General features: G+C 38.3%; 1 protein-coding gene across 5 annotated transcripts in view; it reads right to left on the reverse strand.

Moving 5' to 3' along the window:
- The window catches only part of LOC107842331 (general transcription factor 3C polypeptide 5), a 30536-nt gene extending 7369 nt beyond the window's left edge, over positions 1 to 23167 (reverse strand). For 4 of the 5 annotated variants that reach the window (XM_016686102.2, XM_016686104.2, XM_016686105.2 and 1 more), the window contains exons 1-14: positions 22605 to 23166; positions 20111 to 20248; positions 16363 to 16726; positions 16154 to 16243; positions 15976 to 16066; positions 14775 to 14835; positions 10107 to 10149; positions 7213 to 7384; positions 6995 to 7093; positions 3464 to 3532; positions 1621 to 1759; positions 570 to 765; positions 171 to 307; positions 42 to 72 (exon numbers count right to left, since the gene is read on the reverse strand). In XM_016686102.2, the coding sequence (XP_016541588.2) occupies positions 42 to 72; positions 171 to 307; positions 570 to 765; positions 1621 to 1759; positions 3464 to 3532; positions 6995 to 7093; positions 7213 to 7384; positions 10107 to 10149; positions 14775 to 14835; positions 15976 to 16066; positions 16154 to 16243; positions 16363 to 16726; positions 20111 to 20245 (1627 nt within the window). In that variant the 5' untranslated portion in view covers positions 20246 to 20248; positions 22605 to 23166. Of the gene's footprint in view, positions 1 to 41; positions 73 to 170; positions 308 to 569; positions 766 to 1620; positions 1760 to 3463; positions 3533 to 6994; positions 7094 to 7212; positions 7385 to 10106; positions 10150 to 14774; positions 14836 to 15975; positions 16067 to 16153; positions 16244 to 16362; positions 16727 to 20110; positions 20249 to 22604 lie in introns of all 5 variants that reach the window. The other variant, XM_016686106.2, reaches the window with a different exon arrangement.
- Between the last annotated feature and the right edge of the window lie 293 nt (positions 23168 to 23460).

Raw genomic sequence — 23460 nt, forward strand, 5'->3', positions numbered from 1 at the left:
TATAATAAATCTAATTAAATATGGTTTTATTCCAAGGATACGTGGATCATCATGCAGAGAGAAATCCTCTTCCTGGACAGCATAAGAAGACAATGAATCAGGTGACTTTACAATGAGGAATGATTATTACAAATTGCTTGTGAATGTACCCCATATAAATATGAACTTACGAGGTCAAGAGGTTCATATGCATCAATCTCCTCGTCAACATTATCATCCTCAAACTCATCTTCATAATCTTCTAAATCATCAGGTTCATCAACTTCATGATTTTCTGCTTGTTCATCAACTTCATTGTTTTCCACTTCTAACATTTCAAGGAACTTATTAAGAGAAAATACTTTATGAAGGCTCTAGATAAAATTATATCAGAAGTAAGGTAAAAACAAAATCCAGAAGTTTGAAAGTACTCCAGAGAGCAAATCAGCTGTAGGAATAATGTTAGCTTTAACATTTGCAGTTCAGAAGTTATAGAAAATACTAGAGTTAATTACACTAAGTTTCCTGATAGACAATTATGTCAACAATTAAAAATCATAAATTAGACTACAAATAACACCAACTTATACCTTTACTGACTTTTTCTTGCTCTTCAGGTCTAGCAACTTTCGCGCAAGTGTGAATCCTCTTTGACTTTTCAAAACGGGTGGACACAGAGTTTAGTAAAGACTCAGCACGGGGATGAGGGCATACTGACATAAATCTGACATCAATACAGCGTCTCAAGCAATCAAGAGTATGAAAGGAGAACCATCCTGTTGCACTCTGCATATTAATAATCAGAAGAAAAGTATCAAGGGTGCTTTCTTCAAGTATTTGTCAGAAATCAAAATACGCAAAAATGGCAACATTCAAGCATATCCGAATACAACACACACACACACACAGACACACACAAAAAAGAAAAAAAAAACTCCCAGGAAGCAAGAAATCAATTGCCTCAAACACAAGGAAAAAGGCACCAGGCAGAGCATGTTGGATATTACTCCATTAAAGTAGTTCATAGTAATACATCCAATTTAACAACCAACATAAAAAAATAAAGAAATAAAGAAAAAACACACAAGGTAAATGATAGGGAAATATCAAGAGGTAACATGAAGCTAAGCACAGCTAAAAAAAGAAGTAAAGCAACCAGTCTCTAGTAGACAAATTTGTTTGCTTCTCTCGTACACCTGATTGACTTCTAATCCTCAAGATTTCCAATTCAATTGATTTAATTATCTTTCAGAACAAGAGGTCTCTTGGAAAAAATATGACTTATGACAACATGTGTGAGTGCAGCGCACGGAATATGCTAATATCTCAAAGACAAATTCACACATTTTCATTTCTCGACTCACTCAATCAGTAATGGACAGAGTGAATCGCAACAGTCTTTTTAAACTTTTGCAGGGAAAGGCCACCTGGAAATTTGATACATGGACGACATAAACTCCAATCATACTGAACACTAAATGCTAATGGTGTTTCCGATTAGAAGAAAGCAAGGACATCATGAGCACCACAAACCATCCATGCATCAACATGTATAGCAAACTTACATTTCACAAACTAGAGATAATATATATATAAGTGGCATGCTCATTAGAAGCAATCTTTTACTAAATGATAACATACATCACAAGTTTCTTCTCTTGAAGGTTTTATGATTTCTTGTTGAATGTAGTCATCCTTGAGTTCACAAAGCTGCAATGATATCTGACATTTATACGGAAAAACACGGAAGGCACATATATCATCCCATCTATGTTGCAATCTGTAGAAAAAGAAAATACGGCATAAAAAAATCTATTATTTAGCAATCATTATACCCTAAGACCAAATCAAATCGGCTTTATGCAAGATCATATTGACTAGTTGGGTTGGATATCAGACTAATATAAATATTTCCCAGCTAAACGACATGAATAGAAAAGCAAAATGTATGAGAACCAGAAACCCTGCAGAAAAGAAGTCAGCAATTACCTTTATTTATTCTACCAATACACATAAAAGAGGCCTAGTGGCCTATGGTGTGGGTTGAGAACCAAGAAGTCTCAAGTTCAAATCCCAGCAGAAGCAAAAGACTAGGTGCTTTCTTTCCGTCTGTCAAGCCTGAACTTGTGCTGGTGGATGACACGCTGTGAAATTAGTCGAGGTACGGACAAGCTGGCCCCGGACACTCAAATAAAAAAGAAATGTTAAGCTTGTTCAGTTGCACATTGGTTGATGTGGAATTGGTCTTCTTATATAGTCTTTGAGCAATCATCATCTCATGAACTAGTTTTAGAGTTGAGTGAGACCCAAGGTTCATATCATTACATGGTATCAGAATAGGCAGAATCCCGGGTTCAAGCCTCACCAGTCACCACCAACAATTATAACTTATGTGCTAGGCTCATCCAAAAAATAATCATCGTTTGTACATATCATGTTGAAGACAAAAGTAAATAAAAGTGTGCTTTCTCTAACAAGTTAAACTTTTAGACGAGATGATCACATACTTCAACTAAGCTAATGAAAATTTCCATTTCCAAAGCACTAGAGTTTGATAGGGAAGTGCTTGTTTTCAACAACTCATTATCCCTTTAGTGTACACCTTCTCTACAACCTTGTGTATTATTCTTCTAATGGGTTTCAAGGATAAATACATTTAGCTTTGGTGTAAAAGGGGAACGAAATATGCATTCGAAGGTGGCATGATATCTAAAAGCTACTATTTATAACTATTATCTATTCAATCTAGAACACTCACTAAGGAATTAAATTACTAACCTTCACCAAAAGCTAAAAGAAAAGGACAATTATCATCATCAACATTACATAAAACAACATATTTTAGCATGAAGGAGACTGAAATTAAGCAGTGATATCAAGGCTCGTTGACTGATTTAGAGAGGTAATAACACTCTTACTAATCATTTTCATTTGAACGTCATTCAGACACTCTAAAACTCTATGCGGCCATAACTGCATAACCAAAGCAAAGGGCTGTTTTACAGCACAATCTTTAAACATAAGGCTCTCTCCTCATAGGAATTCATAGATCATGAGTGACAGGAAATGATTGCAATCTTAATACACCGTAAGGCCATCCACATGATTGCGTTTTTCATGTTACCTTTAGTTGAATAAGCTAAAGAATTGTTTAAGTTTTATCAATTTACTGAACTTTATAGCTCGCCAACATTTACTCCAGCTTAGTCAGTAGAACACAATTCAAATAATATGTAATCCCTTTCGCATCTGAAACCAGACATATAGGACATATCTTGAGGTTACTTATGGAAAACCAAAAAAATGCATTTTGCGCAAAAACAAGCAAGCTTCTTTCTAACTTAGATAATGTAAGCTTAAAGATGGATAAGATTCAATGTGAGATGAAGATTAGAGCATTCTTACCAACAAGAGTACAGAGAGCTCAGAGAGATTTAAATTCTAAAGAAACACATAATATATGATTTGTAAATGGATTCAGTACCCAGATGACAGACGGCTCTCACAGTAGCTTCGTAATTCATGGTGCACTCGGAAATCAATATTCTGGTATCTGTTAAGCAAAAAGCAAGAAGTAAGCCATCAGCATGACGAAGAGTTCAAAAGAAGCCCCAACTGTGAATAACATGTAAGAATTGATTCTGAGAACCTTAAGCAACACGAGAATCTAGATCAAGAAAAATGCAAATACGATACAAATGGATCACATACATCTGGTTGTGTTGCAAATAAAGATGTAGATATTGGCAAATTAGTAGGCCCTTGTCAAGGAGTGTTTAGTACTTAGAGAAAGGAAGAGAACTATTTCATTTAAGGAACATATAACAAAATGAAGTCGAGAAAGTTGATATTTGTATGGACCCACATATTAAAGAAGAAGACAGCTATTTTTTTTTCTTTTGAAACTGGTAACATTGTATTTCTATATATATTAGAAATAGATGCTTACAAGAGCTGCAGAACAACCAAATTTACGTAAGTGCATCCTACAACTATGTTCCTATGATCTTATGTCTATAATGAGTCTAATACAACAACAATAGAGACAGGACCATTAGTATATATCTCGTTACACCAAAAACACAGTAACAAGATACATTTGAGCTTGATCTGTTGCATACTGTTTTCCATATTCATAAAACACCTAGTGCTCCTCTCCTCCAAATAATCCACCAAATACATGCTGGGATGATCCTCCATCTACCTCTGTTCTTGGCCAGCCACCCTGCATGTTCCCAACTTGTTAAGACCCCTGTAATCTTCCCGGGCATGCAGCATGCTGTTGCTCTGAGGTTTAAAACCAATCTCCATAGGTTGTCTAGTGATCTTACAATGCAGGAGCAGGTGTGTCACTGTCTCTTCTTGTTCACCACACAAGCAGCACCTAGGACTTGAGGTTATCCCCCTCTTCATTAGATTCTCCTGAGTTAGCACTGCCTCCTTTGCCAGAAGCCATACAAAGCATGTCACTTTATATGGAATTTTGGTTTTCCAAATGTTCTTCCTAGGCCAACTGCGAGGTTGCTGGTTGGGTCTGTTCAATCTCCTGTAAGCTTTCGTCACTTGAAAAGAACCTTCCTCACCATCCTGCCACCACAATTCATCATCACCTGCTTTCAGCCCACTAAACTGCTCAATTTTGTTGATGAAATATGCCACTCTGTATTTCCCATCATTAAGTTGCCTTCTAAACTTGAATCTCCACCCTACCTTCTGAAGGAGAAGAAAGCTATAAAGGGGAAGAAACCTATTCTCCAACTTATTTACACACAAAAGAAGCAACAACAACAACAACAAACCCAGTGTATTCCCACATAGTGAGGTCTGGGGAGGGTAAGATGTACGCAGTCCATACCTCTACCTCTAAAGAATTAAAAAGGTTGTTTCCGATAGACCCTCGGCTCGAGACACGAAATACTACACAAATACATAGTAAAGCATGGAACAAGATGGCATAACATAAATACGACACCCACAAGTAACAGAAAACAGAGAAAAGTAAACAGATTCATAATAAAGCATGAAACAAGGTATCATAACAAGAATAATACCCCCACCAAGTAATTCCCTATACTAGTGACCCAAACTGACCCTAGCCTTCTACCCTAATTCGCGTCCTCCAGATCTTCCTATCTAGGGTCATATTCTCAGTGAGCTGTAACTGCTCCATGTCCCGCCTAATCACCTCTACCCAGTACTTCTTCGGCCAACTCCTACCCCGCCTAAAACCATCCAAAGCTAGCCTCTCACACCTACGAACCGGGGCATCCATGCCCCTCCTCATCACATGTCCGAACCATCTCAATCGGACTTCCCGCATCTTATTCTCCACTGGAGTCACACCAACCTTCTCCCTGATAGTCTCATTCCGAACTCTATCCCCCCTAGTCAGCCCACACATCCAACGCAACATCCACATTTCCGCCACCTTCATTTTTTGAATGTGGGAGTCCTTAACTGGCCAACACTCCGCTCCATACAACATGGCCGGACGGACTGCCACCCTGTAGAATTTGCCTTTAAGCTTGGGCGGCACCCTCTTATCACACAACACCCCTAAAGCGAGCTTCCACTTCATCCATCCCGCCCCAATACGGTGCGAGACATCCTCGTCAATCTCACCGTTACCCTGAATCACGGCCCCGAGATACTTGAAACTATCCCTCTTACATACCACCTGTGATTCCAACTTCACTACCACCTCATTCTCCAGCCTCACGTCATTAAACTTGCATTCCAAATACTCTGTCTTGCTCCTACTCAACCTGAACCCTTTAAACTCAAGAGTTCGTCTCCACACCTCTAATTTATCATTCACCCCCCCCCCCCCCCCGACCGCGTCTCATCAATCAAAACTACATCATCTACAAAAAGCATACACCAAGGCACCTCTCCTTGAATACGCCGCATCAACACATCCATCACCAAAGCAAACAAAAAGGGACTAAGAGTAGATCCCTGATGCAATCCTGTCAAAACAGTGAAATGCTCTGAGTCTTCTCCCGCCGTCCTCACCTGAGTTTTAGCTCCATCATACATGTCCTTAATTGCTCTAATATATCTCACCGGGACTCCACTCACCTCCAAGCATCTCCAAAGCACCTCCCTTGGGACTTTATCGTATGCCTTCTCTAAGTCGATAAACACCATGTGCAGGTCCTTCTTCCTTTCCCTATACTGTTCCACCAGCCTCCGTACCAGGTGAATTGCCTCCGTCATCGAGCGGCCAGGCATAAATCCAAACTGGTTCTCCGAAATAGACACTATCCGTCTCAGCCTCACCTCGACCACTCTCTCCCAAATCTTCATAGAGTGACTCAATAACTTAATACCCCTATAGTTATTGCAACTCTGAATGTCACCCTTGTTCTTATAAAGAGGGATCATAGTACTCTACCTCCAAGCCTAGGGCATTTTCGCCGTCTTGAAATTTTGTTAAACAATCCAGTCAACCACACAAAAGAAGCAACTAAAAGAAAAAAAGTTTCACCTCACTTTCTTCCCCATTTTCCAATCCTTTCTCTTTCTTTCCCTTGTATCCTAACAAAGAGTAAAAACTTACACAAAAACAGGTTTTTAAAATGGAAAGAGAGTTAAAAGATATAAAGATCCCTCTCCATCCCACTTGTGGGGAAGCGGAATCAGCTCTATGTCAGAGGAAGAAGACAAATGGGAAGGGCCAAAGAGAGAGGGGAGCATAGGAGGAAGTGGCTGAAATGCCATATCTAGGATAAATCACACTTCTAAATCTGGTGAATTTCACGGTCTCTGTCTGAATTTTTTCTACCTAAGTCCTAAACTGTCCTAAACAGTCATAGGACTTTTACCCTCTCCTAATCTCTCACAACTGCAGATATAATCCTCCTCAAGCAAAAACTTAACATTTTTTCCTAGGTTTGTATGGATATAAGATACAGTGAATACATATGACTTAATGAGATCCACAAGGAAAACATCTTTTTAATAAGTAAAAAGAAGAAAAAAATACAGGAAAGGATTATTGTTTCATTCTTACATGCGGGATTCAGGATCCTTCCGAGGATCATAACCTTTTCTTATCCAGAATCTACGGAAAGGCCCATTCAAAAAGTAATATGCTACTCGACAAAGAAGCCTGCATAATTACGGAGATAGACCAAAACTTCATACTAGCAGTATTCATCTCCAAGAGATAATAAAATAATTCAATCCGTATAATAGAAGTGAAAACTGTATAAGAATTGTAAATGCTACCTTTTGACCATGCCCTCTCCAAATTTCAGACCCCCATCACGCAAGTGCTCAGTCAATGACTCCTTGGCCCATATTTTACGCTCTTCAAACAATTCAGATACAGCCTTCTGCCATCTCCACTGATCTGAGTCCCGAGGAATGTACTTTTCCCAATCCACTGGCTTCGGAATCTGTATGAAAGTTAAGCAGAAAAAACAAGCAGCTGCAATACAATCTTGCTGCAGAATGACTTTATTGTTTTATATGTATATTTTTGTTGAATAATGACATCCAGTATCCACCTTTTCAAGATAATATAATCTTCAGTGGGACTTCTCCTGTATAATAATTGGCTGCAGAGTTAGTAATGAAAGAGCAGGTGCTTCCCAGCCATCTTTTGTTGATGAATATCACCATAACTTACCAAGTCTTCAAAACTTTCCACCCTGTCACTTCAAGACACCTATGGGTGATACACTGATACTTGTGTGTTGATCACTTCTTTGGTCATATAGTTGAATTTGACGACAAAGAGGCATCCATCACCTTACCAGTTACAATGGTTCAATGACTGGTTAACTTAGAGTGATCAAGACCATGATGATCAATTTCAACATCGGAAAATGGTGTCACATCGTACCTATGCAAGCATGCCATTTGCTTTTATGTCAACCTTGGATATATGAGAGGACTGCAAAGCATGTACTTTTTTACTAAAGATGGTTAAAAGTTCGCACTTTGACGCTTGACCCATAAGCAAATGAGAGAGGAATACAATAGATGAGGAAGTTGAGATAGAATGACGAGAGTGAGCAAGGATGTACTAACCCGAACCCCCCTACTAATGACTCAAACCAGTAACTACATCGTGACTACTTATCTCACAGGGGCTATGATATCATGTGAAAAATAGGACAAGGAAGAAGAATTAAAAGAAACTCTAATTCACTATTGCTCAAGTTATTGCATGTTTAAATAGTAAAGAACTGATGTGTCATGGTTTCATGGCACTTTCGATGCGTAAAACAAGGGAACTATGCAAGAACTTAGGTATTTTTGTTGGGTATGATGTGTTTTTGTGATGATTGTGCAGGAAAACAGATTTTGGAGAAAAAGCTAAGAAAAAGGATGAAAATCTGCCAAGTGAGGAAAAGTTGGGGACTTGTGAGTGTGGTCTATGACCCGCAAATTAGACCCACGACTCGTGAATGGCATTCGTGAGTAGGTTCTGTAGATGTGCCAAAAGTCTAATTTTCACGGATTCAAGTTACGCCCCGTGACTCCAACCCACGACTCGTGCGTGGCAGTCGTGAATGTGAATGAAGTACTAGAGATTGATCCAGAGTCCAGAGTCTGGCATCCACGAGAGAGACCTATGACTCGTGGGTCTAACCCACGACTTCAGTCCACGAGTCGTATGATGCTGCCAACCTAGTTCTCCTACGCAGTTTAGGATAGGATTCGTTTTGCATTATAAATACTCCCATTGTCTTTTATGATTTGTTTAAACACTTTAATATTGTTTTGAGGTTCTTAGACATATTATTGACCTTGGAACTCCTAATATTGGTTTTTAGGGTTTTAATCAATTTGAGATTTTGACTTTTCATCTTATTCTTGTAAGTGCACAATTATGCTTTCATATATGAATTCTTGCGTGCTTATGATTATGAGTAGCTAAACCCCATAACTAGGGTTGTGGGAACCATAATGAATTAACGAAACAATGTTAAGTGTGAAGTCATTCTAGACTGGTGTGCTTGCATGTATTGGTATTTCATTCGATTTGATTGCTTTCTTAACGATTGCAAACGTTAGGAACTCGCCTGTATTCTAGAGTTGCTCGACAGAGAGGTAGAGATTGGGAAAAGGAGATAACAACAGTTATTTGAAGCTATCGACTTCCATCTAATTAACTTGACCCTTAACCAAGATAGTTAATCTGAGATCACAGAACAAGGGTTAATAATGCGGTGAGTAATGCGGCGCTTTGAGTTCGAGAGGAGATGAGTGAAGTTCATTTAACTAAGGTCGAGACTCGAGAGACAGTTAGATGATACATAGCTTGTTAGATTTTGCATGCAAGGCATTGGAATATTCTGCTAGCACAATCAGGTTGTGGAGTTATGAAGTCATGGGAACCACAATCCTAGTGTTCTTCCCATATTGATCGCAATCCTATCAACCAACAAATGTTCCTGCTACAATTTAATTTTACAAACCCCTCTTTTTATTTACTAAATTGCCAGTTACGTAGACAAGCTCTTGATAGAAGTTCAGTCTATTCCTCATCGGATCAACCCCAACCTTGTTGGATTCTATATTTGATTCAGCGACCTCGTTATACTTTTTGAGAGGTGTAATCTGCGCAACATCAAGATCACATGTTCTTTTTTTTATAACTAACAAAGAAGACATGTTCTAAACTAGGAGAGAAATCAACAATGGAATAATTACAGGAAGTAAATCGTTCTAATTGATTATTCCTGATCCTAATTGATATACAGAAAATTAAAATATCCTTGAAACATCAATTACCATAAACAAAATTTGCACAGAAAGAAGAGAAGTACTCTTCCCAAGGTGAACTTTTAGGCATGTCAAAAATGTAAGGCAACAAATGTTTTCAGCAAACTGCTTAGTAGGTACTTTCAAGGAGATTTCAAGGTACTTTCACGAGCTTCTGCTTTCTATATGTTATAACTTCAGGATACCTTGTCCTCGTTAATCCTACTTGTCGTCTTGACAAAGAAAATTGTTTCATCACATCCCAAAAGACAATCAAAGTTGGAACATGCTTTAAAGTTTCCCTTGTGTGTTATCTAGATGCATTAAAAATTGAAAGGTTTAGAAGAAGTTACCAGAGTCTAAGAACAAACAAAGAACACGGATGCATCGTAGACATTTAAGGATATCTTTGATAGTAAAATCAATTGCAAGACTTGGCTCCATATCCCTCTGCGTTGAAAAGAAAATAAAAATTCATCAGTAAAATATTAGGGAGATAAGTATTTAAAGTATGTCAAATAAAAGAAAATGGAGTATGATGTAAAGCATGAAGCGCTATAAACACAAAGGCCTCATCACATATGAAGACTAATAAGAAAGAGATGAAGAAAAAATTAAAAAATCCAAGAAAATAGGTCGAAACATAGAGAATGAAAGACAAAATAAGGTCAAATGACTGCCCTGGTGTTGTTAGAATTAAGTGGAATCGATTATCCGTACATTATTCACTAGGCCCCCAAAATTTTCTTAAAGTGGATCAAGACTATGCAGCTAACACGTGCTCATCCCTCTTGCAAACTTCATAATTCTGCCTATGTTGGTATTACGTTTGGGATAAATTTAATATCTTACGATTAGTTTCACATATAGAATTGGAAGCTTCCTGGCCAAGGTTTAGAAGCATTACGGAGGAAAAAATAATATTTCTTCCATTGTGTCAAATTAACTTTTATAGAGTTCAAGTATATATTATCATGACAAGTTTTCTTGTTTCCAGTTAATCTTTACTTTTTCTTTACAAGAGCAAATGCGACTTACATATAAAGTACATGGGTTAATACCTGTAGCACAGAAGAGTTAAATCTTGCTATATCAGAAGAATGCAAAAGAAAAGGACCTCTGCTGAATTAGCAATTGCAGGAAGATATCTTTCTGGAGTGCTAATTGGTTAGGATATGGTCCTCTAAAATACTCATACCCAGATTTCTTCAGTTTGACCCCCTACAATTGAAGATGCATGGAACCAGCAGGGATGGAATCTCTCTTTAAGAAGATTTAAATGATTGGGAGATTGAGAGGGTGGTTGAAATCCTCAAGACAGTGAAAGTCTTTCAAGGTATAAGAAATACTGATGATTCAGTGGGATATTTAATGGAGGCAGCAACAAAAAGTTTACAGTCTGCTTATCATCTTTTGTAGGCCTTGGAAATCTATGTGGAAAACCAAAGTTCCTTTTAAATAGGTCTGTTTCACTTGATTGGTGGCCAGAAAGGCATGTTTGACACGTGAAAACTTACAGAAAAGGGTGATTCGGTTAACTTCCAAATGTTTTTTTCTGGATTCTGGAAGAGTCGGAAAACAATAGTCATTTGTTTCATCACTGCAAGGTTACTGATATGTTATGACAAGTTCTTCTGCCTTTGGCTGGGATCAAATGGGTAAATGATTAGGCATACAAAGGATCTTCTGGGAAGCTAGAACAATGCCGCAGGTAATATCAGGTAGAAAAGATGGTGGAAGGTTGTCCCAACCGGGGTATGGTGGACTGTTTGGAAAGAAAGGAATGCTGGGTACTTTGAAGATATGCATGCTCTGTAGTCTATACAGAAGATCAAGATAAGTGTTTTTTTCCCTTCATTTTTGGTGTAAAGAAAGCTATCTAGAGGATGCAGAAGCATTTTGAACTTTTTTGAATCCTAGTAAGATAAACAACGCACCACACTATGAAGGTTTCGGAGAGGGTAGTCGAGTTGAGATTACGGAGGATTCTGACTATTTCTGAGAATCAATTTGGATTTATGTCAGGACGCTCGACTATTGAAGCCATCCATCTCGTAAGGAGACTGATGGAGCAGTATAGGGATAGGAAGAAGACTTGCACATGGTGTTCATCGACTTGGAGTCCCAGGAGGTTTATGGAGGTGCTTGGAAGCTAGAGGTGTACCTATGGTATATGCTACGACGATTAATGATATGTACGACCAATTATGGAGGTGCGTGGAAGCTAGAGGTGTACCTATGGTGTATGCTAGGGCAATTAATGATATGTACAACCGATCCAAGACTCGGGTTAGGACTGTGGGAGGGAACTCAAAGCACTTTCACAACGTGATGGGGTTACACCAAGGATCGACTCTTAGCCATTTCTATTTGTTGTGCTGATGGATGGTTTGACGTTGCAAATTCAAGGTGAGGTGCCTTGGTGCCTTGGTGTTTGCTATGTGTGGATGATGTAGTCTTAATTGATGAGACTCATGCTGGAGTTAATGCTAAGTTGGAGGTTTGGAGGAAAACCCTAGAGTCCAACGGGTTTGGGTTGAGTAGGCCCAAGACGGAATACTTGGAGTGTAAGTTCGGCGAGGTGGCGCATGAGGCTGATGTGATCGTAAAGCTGATACTCGGGCTGTCCAAAAGAGAGATAATTTCAAGTATCTTAGGTCTATGATTCAGGGGAATGGAGAAATTGACGTGGATATCACTCACTGAATTGGGGTAGGGTGGATGAAATAGCTCGCTTCCGAAATCTTGTGTGACAAGTACCTCCTAAACTCAAAGGCAAGTTCTACAGAGTAGTGGTTAGACCGGCTATGTTATATGGGGCGGAGTGTTGGCCAGTCAAGAAATCTCACCTCCAAGAGGTGAAAGTGGAGAAGATGAGAATGCTACGGTAGATGTGTGGGTGTACTAGGAAAGATAGGATTAAAAATAAGGTTATCCAAGATAAGGTGGAAGTTGCCGGTGGAAGCCAAGATGCGGGAAGTAAGGTTGAGATGGTTTGGACATGTGATGAAGAGGGGCACAGATGCCTGAGGTGTGAGAGATTAGCTAGAGATGGATTCAGGCTAGGTAGAGGTAGGCCGAAGAAATATTGGAGAGAGATAGGTTAGACATAACAAGGAGCAGCTTCAGCTTAACGAGGACATGACCCTAGATAGAAAGGTGTAGAGGAGGCAGATTAAGGTAGAAGGATAGTAGGAAGGGTGTGTCATTGTTAGTATGTAGGAAGTCTTTGTTTTGTTATCCGTGCTTGAAGCTATAGTATTAGTATTATTTCAGAGTGTGTTATCATTTCTCGTATTACTTGGTGAGTCCTGTTTATGTTATTATTCAGTGTGGTAATTCCTATTGTTTCTTGTCCCTTTACAATTTCTTTTCTAGGCTTGTTTTATCTTGAGTCAGGGTCTATCGAAAATAGTCTCTCTATCTCATATCTGAGGCAGTGGTATAGATTGCGTACACTTATCCTCTCCAAACCCTACTTGGTGAGAATATACTGGGTATGTTGTTGTTGTAAGATAAATAAGGCCTTTGTAATTGTAAACATTAATATCTAACCCTTCTGGGTGATAGCGAAGACATATGTACCATTTTCAAACAAAAAAAAAGAGCTTTGTCAAAGTGTTATGGGAAGAAATCCTCCATTTGGGAGACCAGGATCTCAGCAAATACCAAAAAAAATAAAAATACCACCTCTAGTTCAAAATAAGTGAATTTTTGAGTTATTTTTCAATGTCCAAAATAAGTGAAGTATTCATTCTTCAAGAGGCATATTGAAAATTTCTTTCAATTTTACCCTTCATTTACACTTTCTAGGTTGACTTCCAAGAGACTTAATTGCCTTTATTTTAATGTGGCTGAAATTTTAAGAGTAGTTTGATAGTAATATCTAAAAGGATAAAAATGAAAAGTAAAGTACAATTTATGTCCTAATTTCTTTTCCTTAATAGGTGTGCATTGAGCAAAAATTCACTTATTTTGAACTAGAGGGAGTAGGTGATATCGTCTCATCTACTTAAACTTTGGTGGGTAGAGTAACCTAATATCTGGGTTGGTAGGAAGTAGCAGGTACCCAGTAAATTGATCATGGCGCACACAAGCTAACCCACACACCAGTTAGCATCAAATACCAAATATCCATCTTCACGCTTTAATTTTAAGTCTGTTAATATTTAATTGAATTTTGCATCTGGTACATACTACAATACTGAGCAAACTATTTTACAACATTGACCAGTTGTTTATTGTTGTACCATTAGTGCTGGAATCAAGAAGGCAGGCGCTCACTTTCACCTGGATTGCTTCAAATGATGCATCTCTGGCACAGGACAATCTAAATAGAAGAAAAATTGCCTTATTTGCAGCAGATATCTGGAACTTTTCTCTGTCTATTTTGGTCTACAGCGGGTAACTCCACATTTTAACAGGGATTCTATCTGGAGAATTATTCCAGCAGTAACTTTTTGGTGTGTCCGGAACGAAAGGAACCACAGGTGCTTTGATGGGATTTCACTCAAACCCACTCTATAAAATCTAGATGTCAAGTTCTTTTGTTCAGTAAGTACTATAGCTCCCTGCAATTTTTGGACTTTGTTAGCTCCTTGGTTTCACAGTTTAGACTTTATTGTCATGGAGGTAACCAGCTATTATAACTTTTTTCTCACATAGCATCTTCCTGATGCTTTCCAATTACAACTCTTATCTTCATTAAAAAAATAATTAAGAATGCAGACGATTTTAACATACAGACGAGGGGTTAACCTTTAATGGGTCTTTCAACATGCGTCTGATCAATAATGACCATTAACTAGAGCTAGAGATCACTAAAAGGAAAAATTATATTCCTATCGACTCAAGGTATGGGATAAGAGAGCGCATCAAAGGTAATCCAGTGTCCAGAATTACTCTAACATGGAACTATGAAGGCACACTTTCCTTGTAAGAAATGACACAGAATCTACAGTGTTCTGGTTAGGTTGACTGAAAAGATTAAGATAAAAATGCAGAAAACATTTGACTGAAAACAAAAAATTTAAAATAAGAGAGAAGCCTTCCGTGCAGGCAAAGGAAAAAGTTACCTCCCAATTGTGTTGTCCCTCTTGTTTTCTTTTCAAGCCCACACTTGCTAAAGATTTTAATCTGAAATTACAAAATGTTTGAAATTTTCCAGTAGGAATACCTCCCATAAAGAGAATGCTTTAACTTAGACAAAGAAAGTGTCCTGCATCAAATAACCAATTGTGGTGAAACAACTAATGTTACATACACTTCATCTGCCTCCAACTTGATCTATTGTCATGCGCAATACAAGCAATCCTCAATTACAATACAACAACAACAACATACCCAGTATATTCCCACCAAGTGGGGTCTGGGGAGGGTAAGTGTATGCAGTCCATACCACTACCTCAACGTGAGATAGAGACCACTCAAAATAAAGCAATCTAAGATAAGATAAGGAATAGTAATAAAACAAGAAGATATACTAGAAATTAACATACTCAATAATACCCAAAGCAAGATACTTCAAGTATAAACCAAAACATACAACATCCTAACTCAGACTAACCTTCTACTCTAATTCGCCTCCTCCACAACTTCCTATCCAGGGTCATATCCTCGGTAAGCCTAAGCTGCTCCATGTCATGTCTAATGACTTCCCTCCAATATTTCCTCGGTCTACCTCTACCTCGCTTGAAACCATCCCTAGCCAACCTGTCACACCTCTGCACCGGGCATCCATGCTCCTCCGCATCACATGACCGAACCATCTCAACCTAGCTTCCCTCATCTTGGCTTCCACCGAAGCAACTCCCAACTTATCTCGAATAACCTCATTTCTAATCCTATCTTTTCTAATACACCCACACATCCACTGAAGCATTCTCATCTCCGCCACCTTCATCTTCTGAATACGATCATGCTAAAACATGTACCACCCACAACGGATACTTGTGCCTCCAGCAAATACATACCCATACAAAGTCAGTATAGCATCTGAGACTACAGGTCATAGAGGAGGAAGAGAAGAAAAGCATCAATTTTTTACAGGGCATAGATAAGGAAGAGAAGAAAAGCATCAATTTTTTCCACTAACAGCAACTCAGATAGAGAGAGTGAGAGTGAGAGACAAACAGAAAAAGCAATAAAGATATACACAGAGTGGGTAAGAAGTAGTGGCTTGCTAAAACCATGGTGCAACAAAAATATGTGCCGAGGTATAAAATATCTAAATGTTAAAATTGCAACAGAAGACATTAACAAGCCAGAGCATCTTACACAATATTATCAGGCATATCTTTTGAGGAGAAAAGAGGAGGTAGTAATATCATCAAATCCTCCTGATCAACATCCATAAGACCTCCCTTCTCTACAAGCAGTAGACTAAGAAATAAGGTATCAAAATAGAGAATTTCCCACATTTTGATATTGCAGGAATAATGAGAGAATGGCTGACCAAATTTAGGCTCCACCTCTGCCCACTGTCTCTTTTTCCTTCTCGCAACATCAGCATGAACAGCGAGAACATGCTGATAGTCTACCATTCCTTTGAAAGCATGCAAAAGAAAAAAGGAAACAAGAAATTAGAAAGTTAAATACTCAAAGTAGAGCAGAAAGAGGAACTGGAGAAGATGAAGTAAATTGCAACAAAAGTTAGTTTCTCACCGTTAAAATGATAAGCTTCAGAAACATGAGAAACAATCCTAGCCGAGAGATGCTCCTTCAAATTAGTAGCTGTCTGCACTTCAATTTCTTTCGAAGCACCAGCAGGTAAACATCTAGATTCATTCACCTTTTGTGCAGCTAAAGAATCAACACAAGAATTTTCTTGTTCACGATTAACAGGACCCGTTGTAGATTGTATCGATATTCCACAGCTACTGTCAGCAGATTGGACATCCCTTACTTTACACTTGGATATTTTCAACAAGAAGTTATTGCTATGCTTAAGCTCCCCGAAGGCAGGGTGTGAATAAGGATCTTCTGGCCGGAAATGGAGCTCCAACTTATTTGACTGTGAAGTTCGAGCCTACATTACAAGGTGTGACAGCAAAGATCAGATTCTACAATTAAACGGACGACCCGGTTCATACCTACTCCGTAGGTGTCAGGGAGGGGGGGGACCACTCCGGGCCTGACCTACGCGCCCTCACCCCTCACCCCAGCTTCACTGGAAGGGCGTTTCAAACCCCCGACCCTGGCACACCACGGTAAGCAAGCTTACCGCTGAGCCAAGGCCATCCCTCAGATTCTACAATTAATTGACATTAAATTTACCACGTGTCAATGGAACCAATTAGTCAGTCATTTCGTATTAGTTGACAGCTGTCATCACCACTTTAAGTATACAAATGATAATTCTGTAAATACTCACTACTTCTGCTTTCCTCAACAAATTGCAATCTAGGATATGACATGGCTAGATGGGTATCTCTGTTTTGTGATGAATGGAGAAAGTTATCATCCACAGCTCATGACATTCAATTTTCATTACGATTGAGAAAGTATCCTCTATCATAATTGATTAATACCATCCTTTAGTTCTTTTCAACTAATAAGGAACCAACTCCAATCTATTAAATTAAAAATTAGAGGTAGACATAACAAATAAATAAGTACAATTGCCTAGAAAATTAATCAAACTATTTTTGTCCCTTTTCCACTTTCTTTTTGTGGAATCCTCAATAATTTTTTCTTTTTTTTTTTTGAGAAGGTAACATTTGTGTATATTGACAAGGACAGTACATAGGTTGTAATGAAAACCATATTTATAACATATCAAAATAAAGAACTGAATCAAAATCCTACAAGAGCCTAGGATGTCAAAATTAACAAAATCCTAACATTTGGTTACACCAAAAACAAAACAATTTGATGCAGTTTAACTTGATCTTCAGTACATCATAGTTTTTGCCCTCAAAACATCTAGAATTCCTTTCTTTCCATATTGTCCACCACATACAAGCTGGGACAATCCTCCCATCTGTCTCTGCCTGCAGGCTCTTGCTCCTGCCTACTCCCAGCTAAATAATATTGTGTGATTTTGTTGGGCATAACCCAAACAATACCCCTGAGACTAAGAAAAATCCTCCATAGCTGACATGTAACGTTGCACTGTAGAAACAGATGACCGACTGTCTCACCCTCTTCACCACAGAGGTAACATCTAGAACAAAGGGAAAATTTCCTTTTTCTTACGGTTTCTTTGAGTTAAAAAAAGCTTCCCTTGCTAATAACCATGTGAAACAGACAACTTTGAAAGGTATCTTTACCTTCCAAATATGCTTCCAAGACCACTGATGTGACTGCTGACTTCCTTGGTCCAGAAGTTTATAGGCACATACCTTTATTGTCCAGATTCCACCATAATCTATCAGCTTTTTCATTGTGCCTTTAAACTCCTCCAGCACTCTGAAAAACTCAATCACTATATCCACTTACCGGTCATTGAAGTTCCTTCTAAACTGGATGTTCCACCCTTGTTGTGTCCAAGAATCTGCAACATACAGTTGTTGGACAGCCACCCATTACATCTGAGGGAACAAACCTTAAGACTATCTGACCCCAACCATTTGTCATCCCAAAAGGAAGTCTTGAAACCGTTTCCTACTTTGACAACAATCTGACATTTTGAAAAAAGGCCAAAGTACTCTGATGGATCTCTAGAGACTAACACCATAGGGAGTATGAACCTCTTTTGTCATCCACCTATTCTATTCTCCATATTTTGCCTTGACGATCTTGCACCAGTATGCTTGAGGTTCTTGGGAGCACCTCCAAAGCCATTTTAGTCTAAGAGCTTTGCTTTGTAGCTTTAGATTCCTTGTACCTAGACCCCTTTGTTTCTTCCCCAGAGAACTTTGTTCCACTTCACTTGGAGTATGACCTGTAGAGTCATTTTCTTCGTTCTGTTTCCAGAGAAAGTCCCTCTTCTCACCTTGTCCAATCTCTGAATGATTCCAACTGGGATGGGAAAGATAGGACATCATGTATGCTGGAAGGGCATCCAAAGCAGAGTTTATGAGAGTGACTCTGCCTCCCAGAGAAAGATATTGTGATTTCCATCTGATTGTTGTGGAATCCTCAATAGTTGACATGCATCTTTACTGTTGTTACTAAATTTCTTGAATGCTATTTGAAAGAGTCAATGATCTACATTAACTTGATAATCTAAGGCAATTACAGATCACGAAAGAAATAATGATTGCTGAATAAATTAAGCTAAATGCTACTCTTTCCTTCTTTGACTATTCTTTTTCTTTCTAAACGAGTTTGGCGTCTTAATAATGAAAGATTAGATAGAGAAGCTTTATGTTGATTGTTCTCATGTCCAAAATTTTTAAGTGATTCCGTAATTGTAAGAAGGGATCAAACTTCGAGATGCTCCATGAAGTGCTTTTTTTGGAGTAAATTACCACTTGCCATGATTTACATTCTTAAAGAATGAAACGTACAACCATTTATATCTATTATTCAACTTCTTTTTATTTATTTATGTTTTTATAACCATGGTGTCCGGGCCAGCTAGCGCACACATCGACTAATTCTATGGGATACCCGCCACCTCCCAACAGCAACAGATACCAGGTAACTCTGTCCAATAAGGCTAAAATAGATAGGAAGAAATCACCCATTATTTGTCTCTGTTGGGAATTGAACCTGAGACATCATGGTGCTCAACCCAGCTTCATTGAACCACTAGGTCACACCCTTGGGTGCTATTCAACTTCAATTACCAGGTAATAAAAGATGGTAGTTGCACAATAGGTGAATGAGTTCATTATGACAATTTGTTTGAGGTTGCTCATTAAAATATTGTTTTCAAACGAATCTATTAGGACATGCACTATTAGTACCATCAGTTGAGTATTGCTAGAAATTTGGTCTTTTGGGGGGTTAAAAGTCTTGAGCCGGGGGGTCTATTGGAAACAACCTCTCTACTTCTTCGGAGGTAGCCGTATGGACTGCGTACATCTTACCCTCCCCAGACCCCACTTTTGGGAATACACTGGGTTTGTTGTTGTGGGGGTGGGGGGGGGGGGGGAGGGGGTTAAAACTCAGTTGAGTATTTCTAGAAGCTCGGAAGTTATTTTGGGCTAAAACAGTAAGGAATGTTTCAAGTTTCCACCACCATCAGGTGAAAAAGGACATTCTTGAAACACTAAGCTAAGTGTTCATTGCTACCGAAAACTTAATAGTAGTTAATTAGGCAAGTGAACACTCTGCTCCTAAACTAAACTAGATGAACTACTTTTTCATGACTATCTATGCAAAGCAAAAAGAATTAAGAGATTGATACTCATCAATAGCACTGAACATAACTAAGAACTAAACTTTCAAATTCCGATGTGGGTAATCTGCACAAGTTGTGCACACAAAGAGTTACAGTATGAATCAACAGAGATGGTAATACCTTGGCAATACCTTGAATGCCACCAAGAGTCTCAACAGCACGTTCTACTGAAGAAGGGTAAGCAGGGTAATGAACAGCAAAGACCTTATTAGTGGGTAATTTTCCTGACACTGAGCCGGCTTTTATAATCCCCATATCCTGTTATAAAACCAGTAAAACATCTTGTCTCATATACAGAAATTGCAAAAACATCAAAATAGTCATTCAGTAACTTCAGCATTTTTGTCTAAAAAGCATAGTAAGAAAGTTATTTTTCTTTCCAAAAGTTGGCCCAGTGATGATAGTTTTGGTGAAACAATAGAAATTCAGGGAAGAAACCATACAAAGCAACGAGAACCACAACCCCAAAGGATAACTTGCTCCACATTTTGTGAAGTTTAAAAAGGTTACAAACATGACGGACAAAGATATTACCTTTTGACAAGCTTTTGAAAAAATACTATCCTTATATTTATCCAAAACCTCAAATACATCCTTAAAGTATTACTTTAATAGAACATGTCCTTACTGTTTAAGAAAAAGTACTGCGAAGATTAAGACAAGCAGGATGAAGTGCTGGCATTATAAGCCATTGTTAATTCAAAATGACCTCTTTGTTTTGAACATTCACACATGTATGAAAACTAGAAGGAAAGATTTTCAGCTTAAGTTGTATAGACATGGCACAGCCAATTTAGGGTTGTGACCGGCGCTTAGGAACAAGTGCCCCCAAGTAAGCCTTAAGGGTATTGTACAGAAACTTGGAAAGAGTACCCTGATTTTAAGACAATTAAAATATTTTGTCTCAGAATCAACATCACAACCAACTAACAGCACAAAACAATTGCAAACTTCATCAACTAACCATTCGCAATGCTATAATACTAATTAAATAATAATCAGTCACATCATGTATTTCAAGTAAATAATATCAATAAACAATTTAATAAAAACTTGAAAAACACTGCATCATATCAAATAACCATATGTTTGCAAGATCTCCAAGAACAAATCATGTAATCGGTGTGGTGTGGCTACCTCAACGGATAGCCAAAATCCTGTGACAAATATAATAGTGCTCCCTTCAGGGAAATCAGTTAAGTATGTTGGTTCTACCTTCCCACTAGCAAGGCTATAACGGTAATCCAGAACTACAAAGTGACAGTATAATTACTAAAGCAAAGTAATCACATCTCATCTCAAATAACGATTAAAATATATCAAGTAACGAAAATTCCATCACAGTAACGTTCATCACATCCAAATAACTGTAAAACATCTCTATAACAGTGAAAACAGTTTTAAAAGGGGTAAACATTTCGGTATCATATCAAGCAAAAAAGACTTGTCCTCTGCAATTTCAAACATTCAGTAACCAATTTCATTTTTTTTTTTTCAAAAATCATGTGTAGATTATACAAGCTATGACAACACAAGTAGCAATAAGGTCACTATTCAAGAATACTCGTATCGAAATACCAAGTGCATCACCTCACGCCATCTATGCTACTTCTTCCTTGTATCAACCTGTGTTACTTGTGTCACACCCCTTTTTTACCAAAAAAAAGATAATTTTCAGTTCGAAAAGGGTTTTAATTATAAAAATGAAAATATTTCGAAAAAGGATTTTAAAACTTAAACTCAAAGTCGCCACTTGGCATAAATCTGGTGTGCCAGTCATCTTTGAGATTCTTTTTTCAAAATGGTTTTGACTTTTAATACTGAACTACGAACAGAGATTCCAGAGCGGAAGGTGTTAGGCACACCTCAATCTCGTGGTTCAAACACAGTCGCTTCTTGGAATTGCATCGGCTAATTTGACGTTATGAAGTGATAAAACAACAAAAACACATAAACAAGAAAGCACAACAAAACAATGTCCAGTCCGATTATAAGTCCAGAAAATGACATACATACGGAAAGATAAACCTAAACTAGTCCTAAACTAAGCTCCACCCGACGTATCAGGCATTGATCGCGAACCGTCTTCAAGTACATAATCTCTCGGGACATTTTCCATCAAAAATAAATACAAATAACCTCGGGCATTCCCCAGGTCAAATGAGTAAAATTTTGATTCAAGTGTGATGAAATAAAAACCAAACAACAAGCATTCAAACCGTCAACAATCATGAAATCCTATAACTTGCCTACCCAACAAATCCTATGATTTGCCTACCAAATTCGACCTAAACATGCTATTATCGAAATGAGAATCGATCCAAGTAATAACCACTGATCTAAAACCAACCAATTTACATTTAACATTATCAATTCCTCAATCCAGATCCCAAACCAAATTAAACCAATTTACATTTAACATTGTCAATTCCTCAATTCAGACTCCAAACCAAATTAAACCCCATTCATGCGATTGACAAAATTCCAACACGGGGTTAACAATGGGAGTTGCTTCAATCGAAATCAAAGAAATAATTCACAACCAAAAACATAGAAATACCATCACCATTCAAAGATATCCATAGAAATAAAGAGAAGAGATGAAGAATTGGACCTCAAATTCGGGCTTTCAAACTGTCAAATTTCAACTTCAAGTGATAAATCCACGAGCCTTATTCGAACCGATAACACGGAACCTCGAACGCGACCTCGAATATCAAAACCAAATTCGCAAATCTCGACCCCAAACTCTTGTTCGCCAAACCCATTTTCTCTCTCTATTTGTATGTGTGTCGTGGGCGAGGGGGCTGGACGGAGCTGCTGTGTGTTCGCCGGTTAGCAAAGGAGTTCGCCGGCGATTCGAAGCTGACCGGAGTGATGGTTAATGGAGTTCTACCGGCGGGTTTCGCCGGTGGAGATGGAGTTTCGGTGTTCCTGGGCGTTTTTGGTCGCTGGTTTTGTTTCCAGTGGGGTTCTCCGGTGACTGTAGTTGCGTCGCCGGTGCTCCGACGAGATTAACAGTGGCGGCTCTGTTTTTCTCTTCTCTAATTCCTTTCTGAATTCTCCCTCGTTCAATCTCTCTCCCCCCGCTCCGTTCCCTTCCCCCTTTTCACTGTTTTTCGTCCGTGCATGTATATTCTCTTCTTCTTTTTTTTTTTGGTTAACCCGTGTACGTATATTCACTGTGTGTATGTATAGACGGGAGTGTCGGTTTCTGTAGAGTGTATTAAAAAAAAATTGAAAAAACATCATTTTCATCCTAAACTATATTCAAAAAATCAAAAACACACTTTAATTATTAAAGCAATTTAATACACACTTGAATTACTTAAAAGTAAATTTTTTTACACCCTAAAACTGATGTGGCAAAAAATAATTAATTAAAAAACAATAGAGCGTAGATGATATAACTAAAGCAAAAAAAAAAGTTAAAAAATTAAGATTTCTTACCTGCCAAGCATCCTCTTCTT

Source organism: Capsicum annuum, chromosome 9, assembly GCF_002878395.1.
Source record: "Capsicum annuum cultivar UCD-10X-F1 chromosome 9, UCD10Xv1.1, whole genome shotgun sequence".
In the NCBI taxonomy this organism is placed as follows: domain Eukaryota; kingdom Viridiplantae; phylum Streptophyta; class Magnoliopsida; order Solanales; family Solanaceae; genus Capsicum; species Capsicum annuum.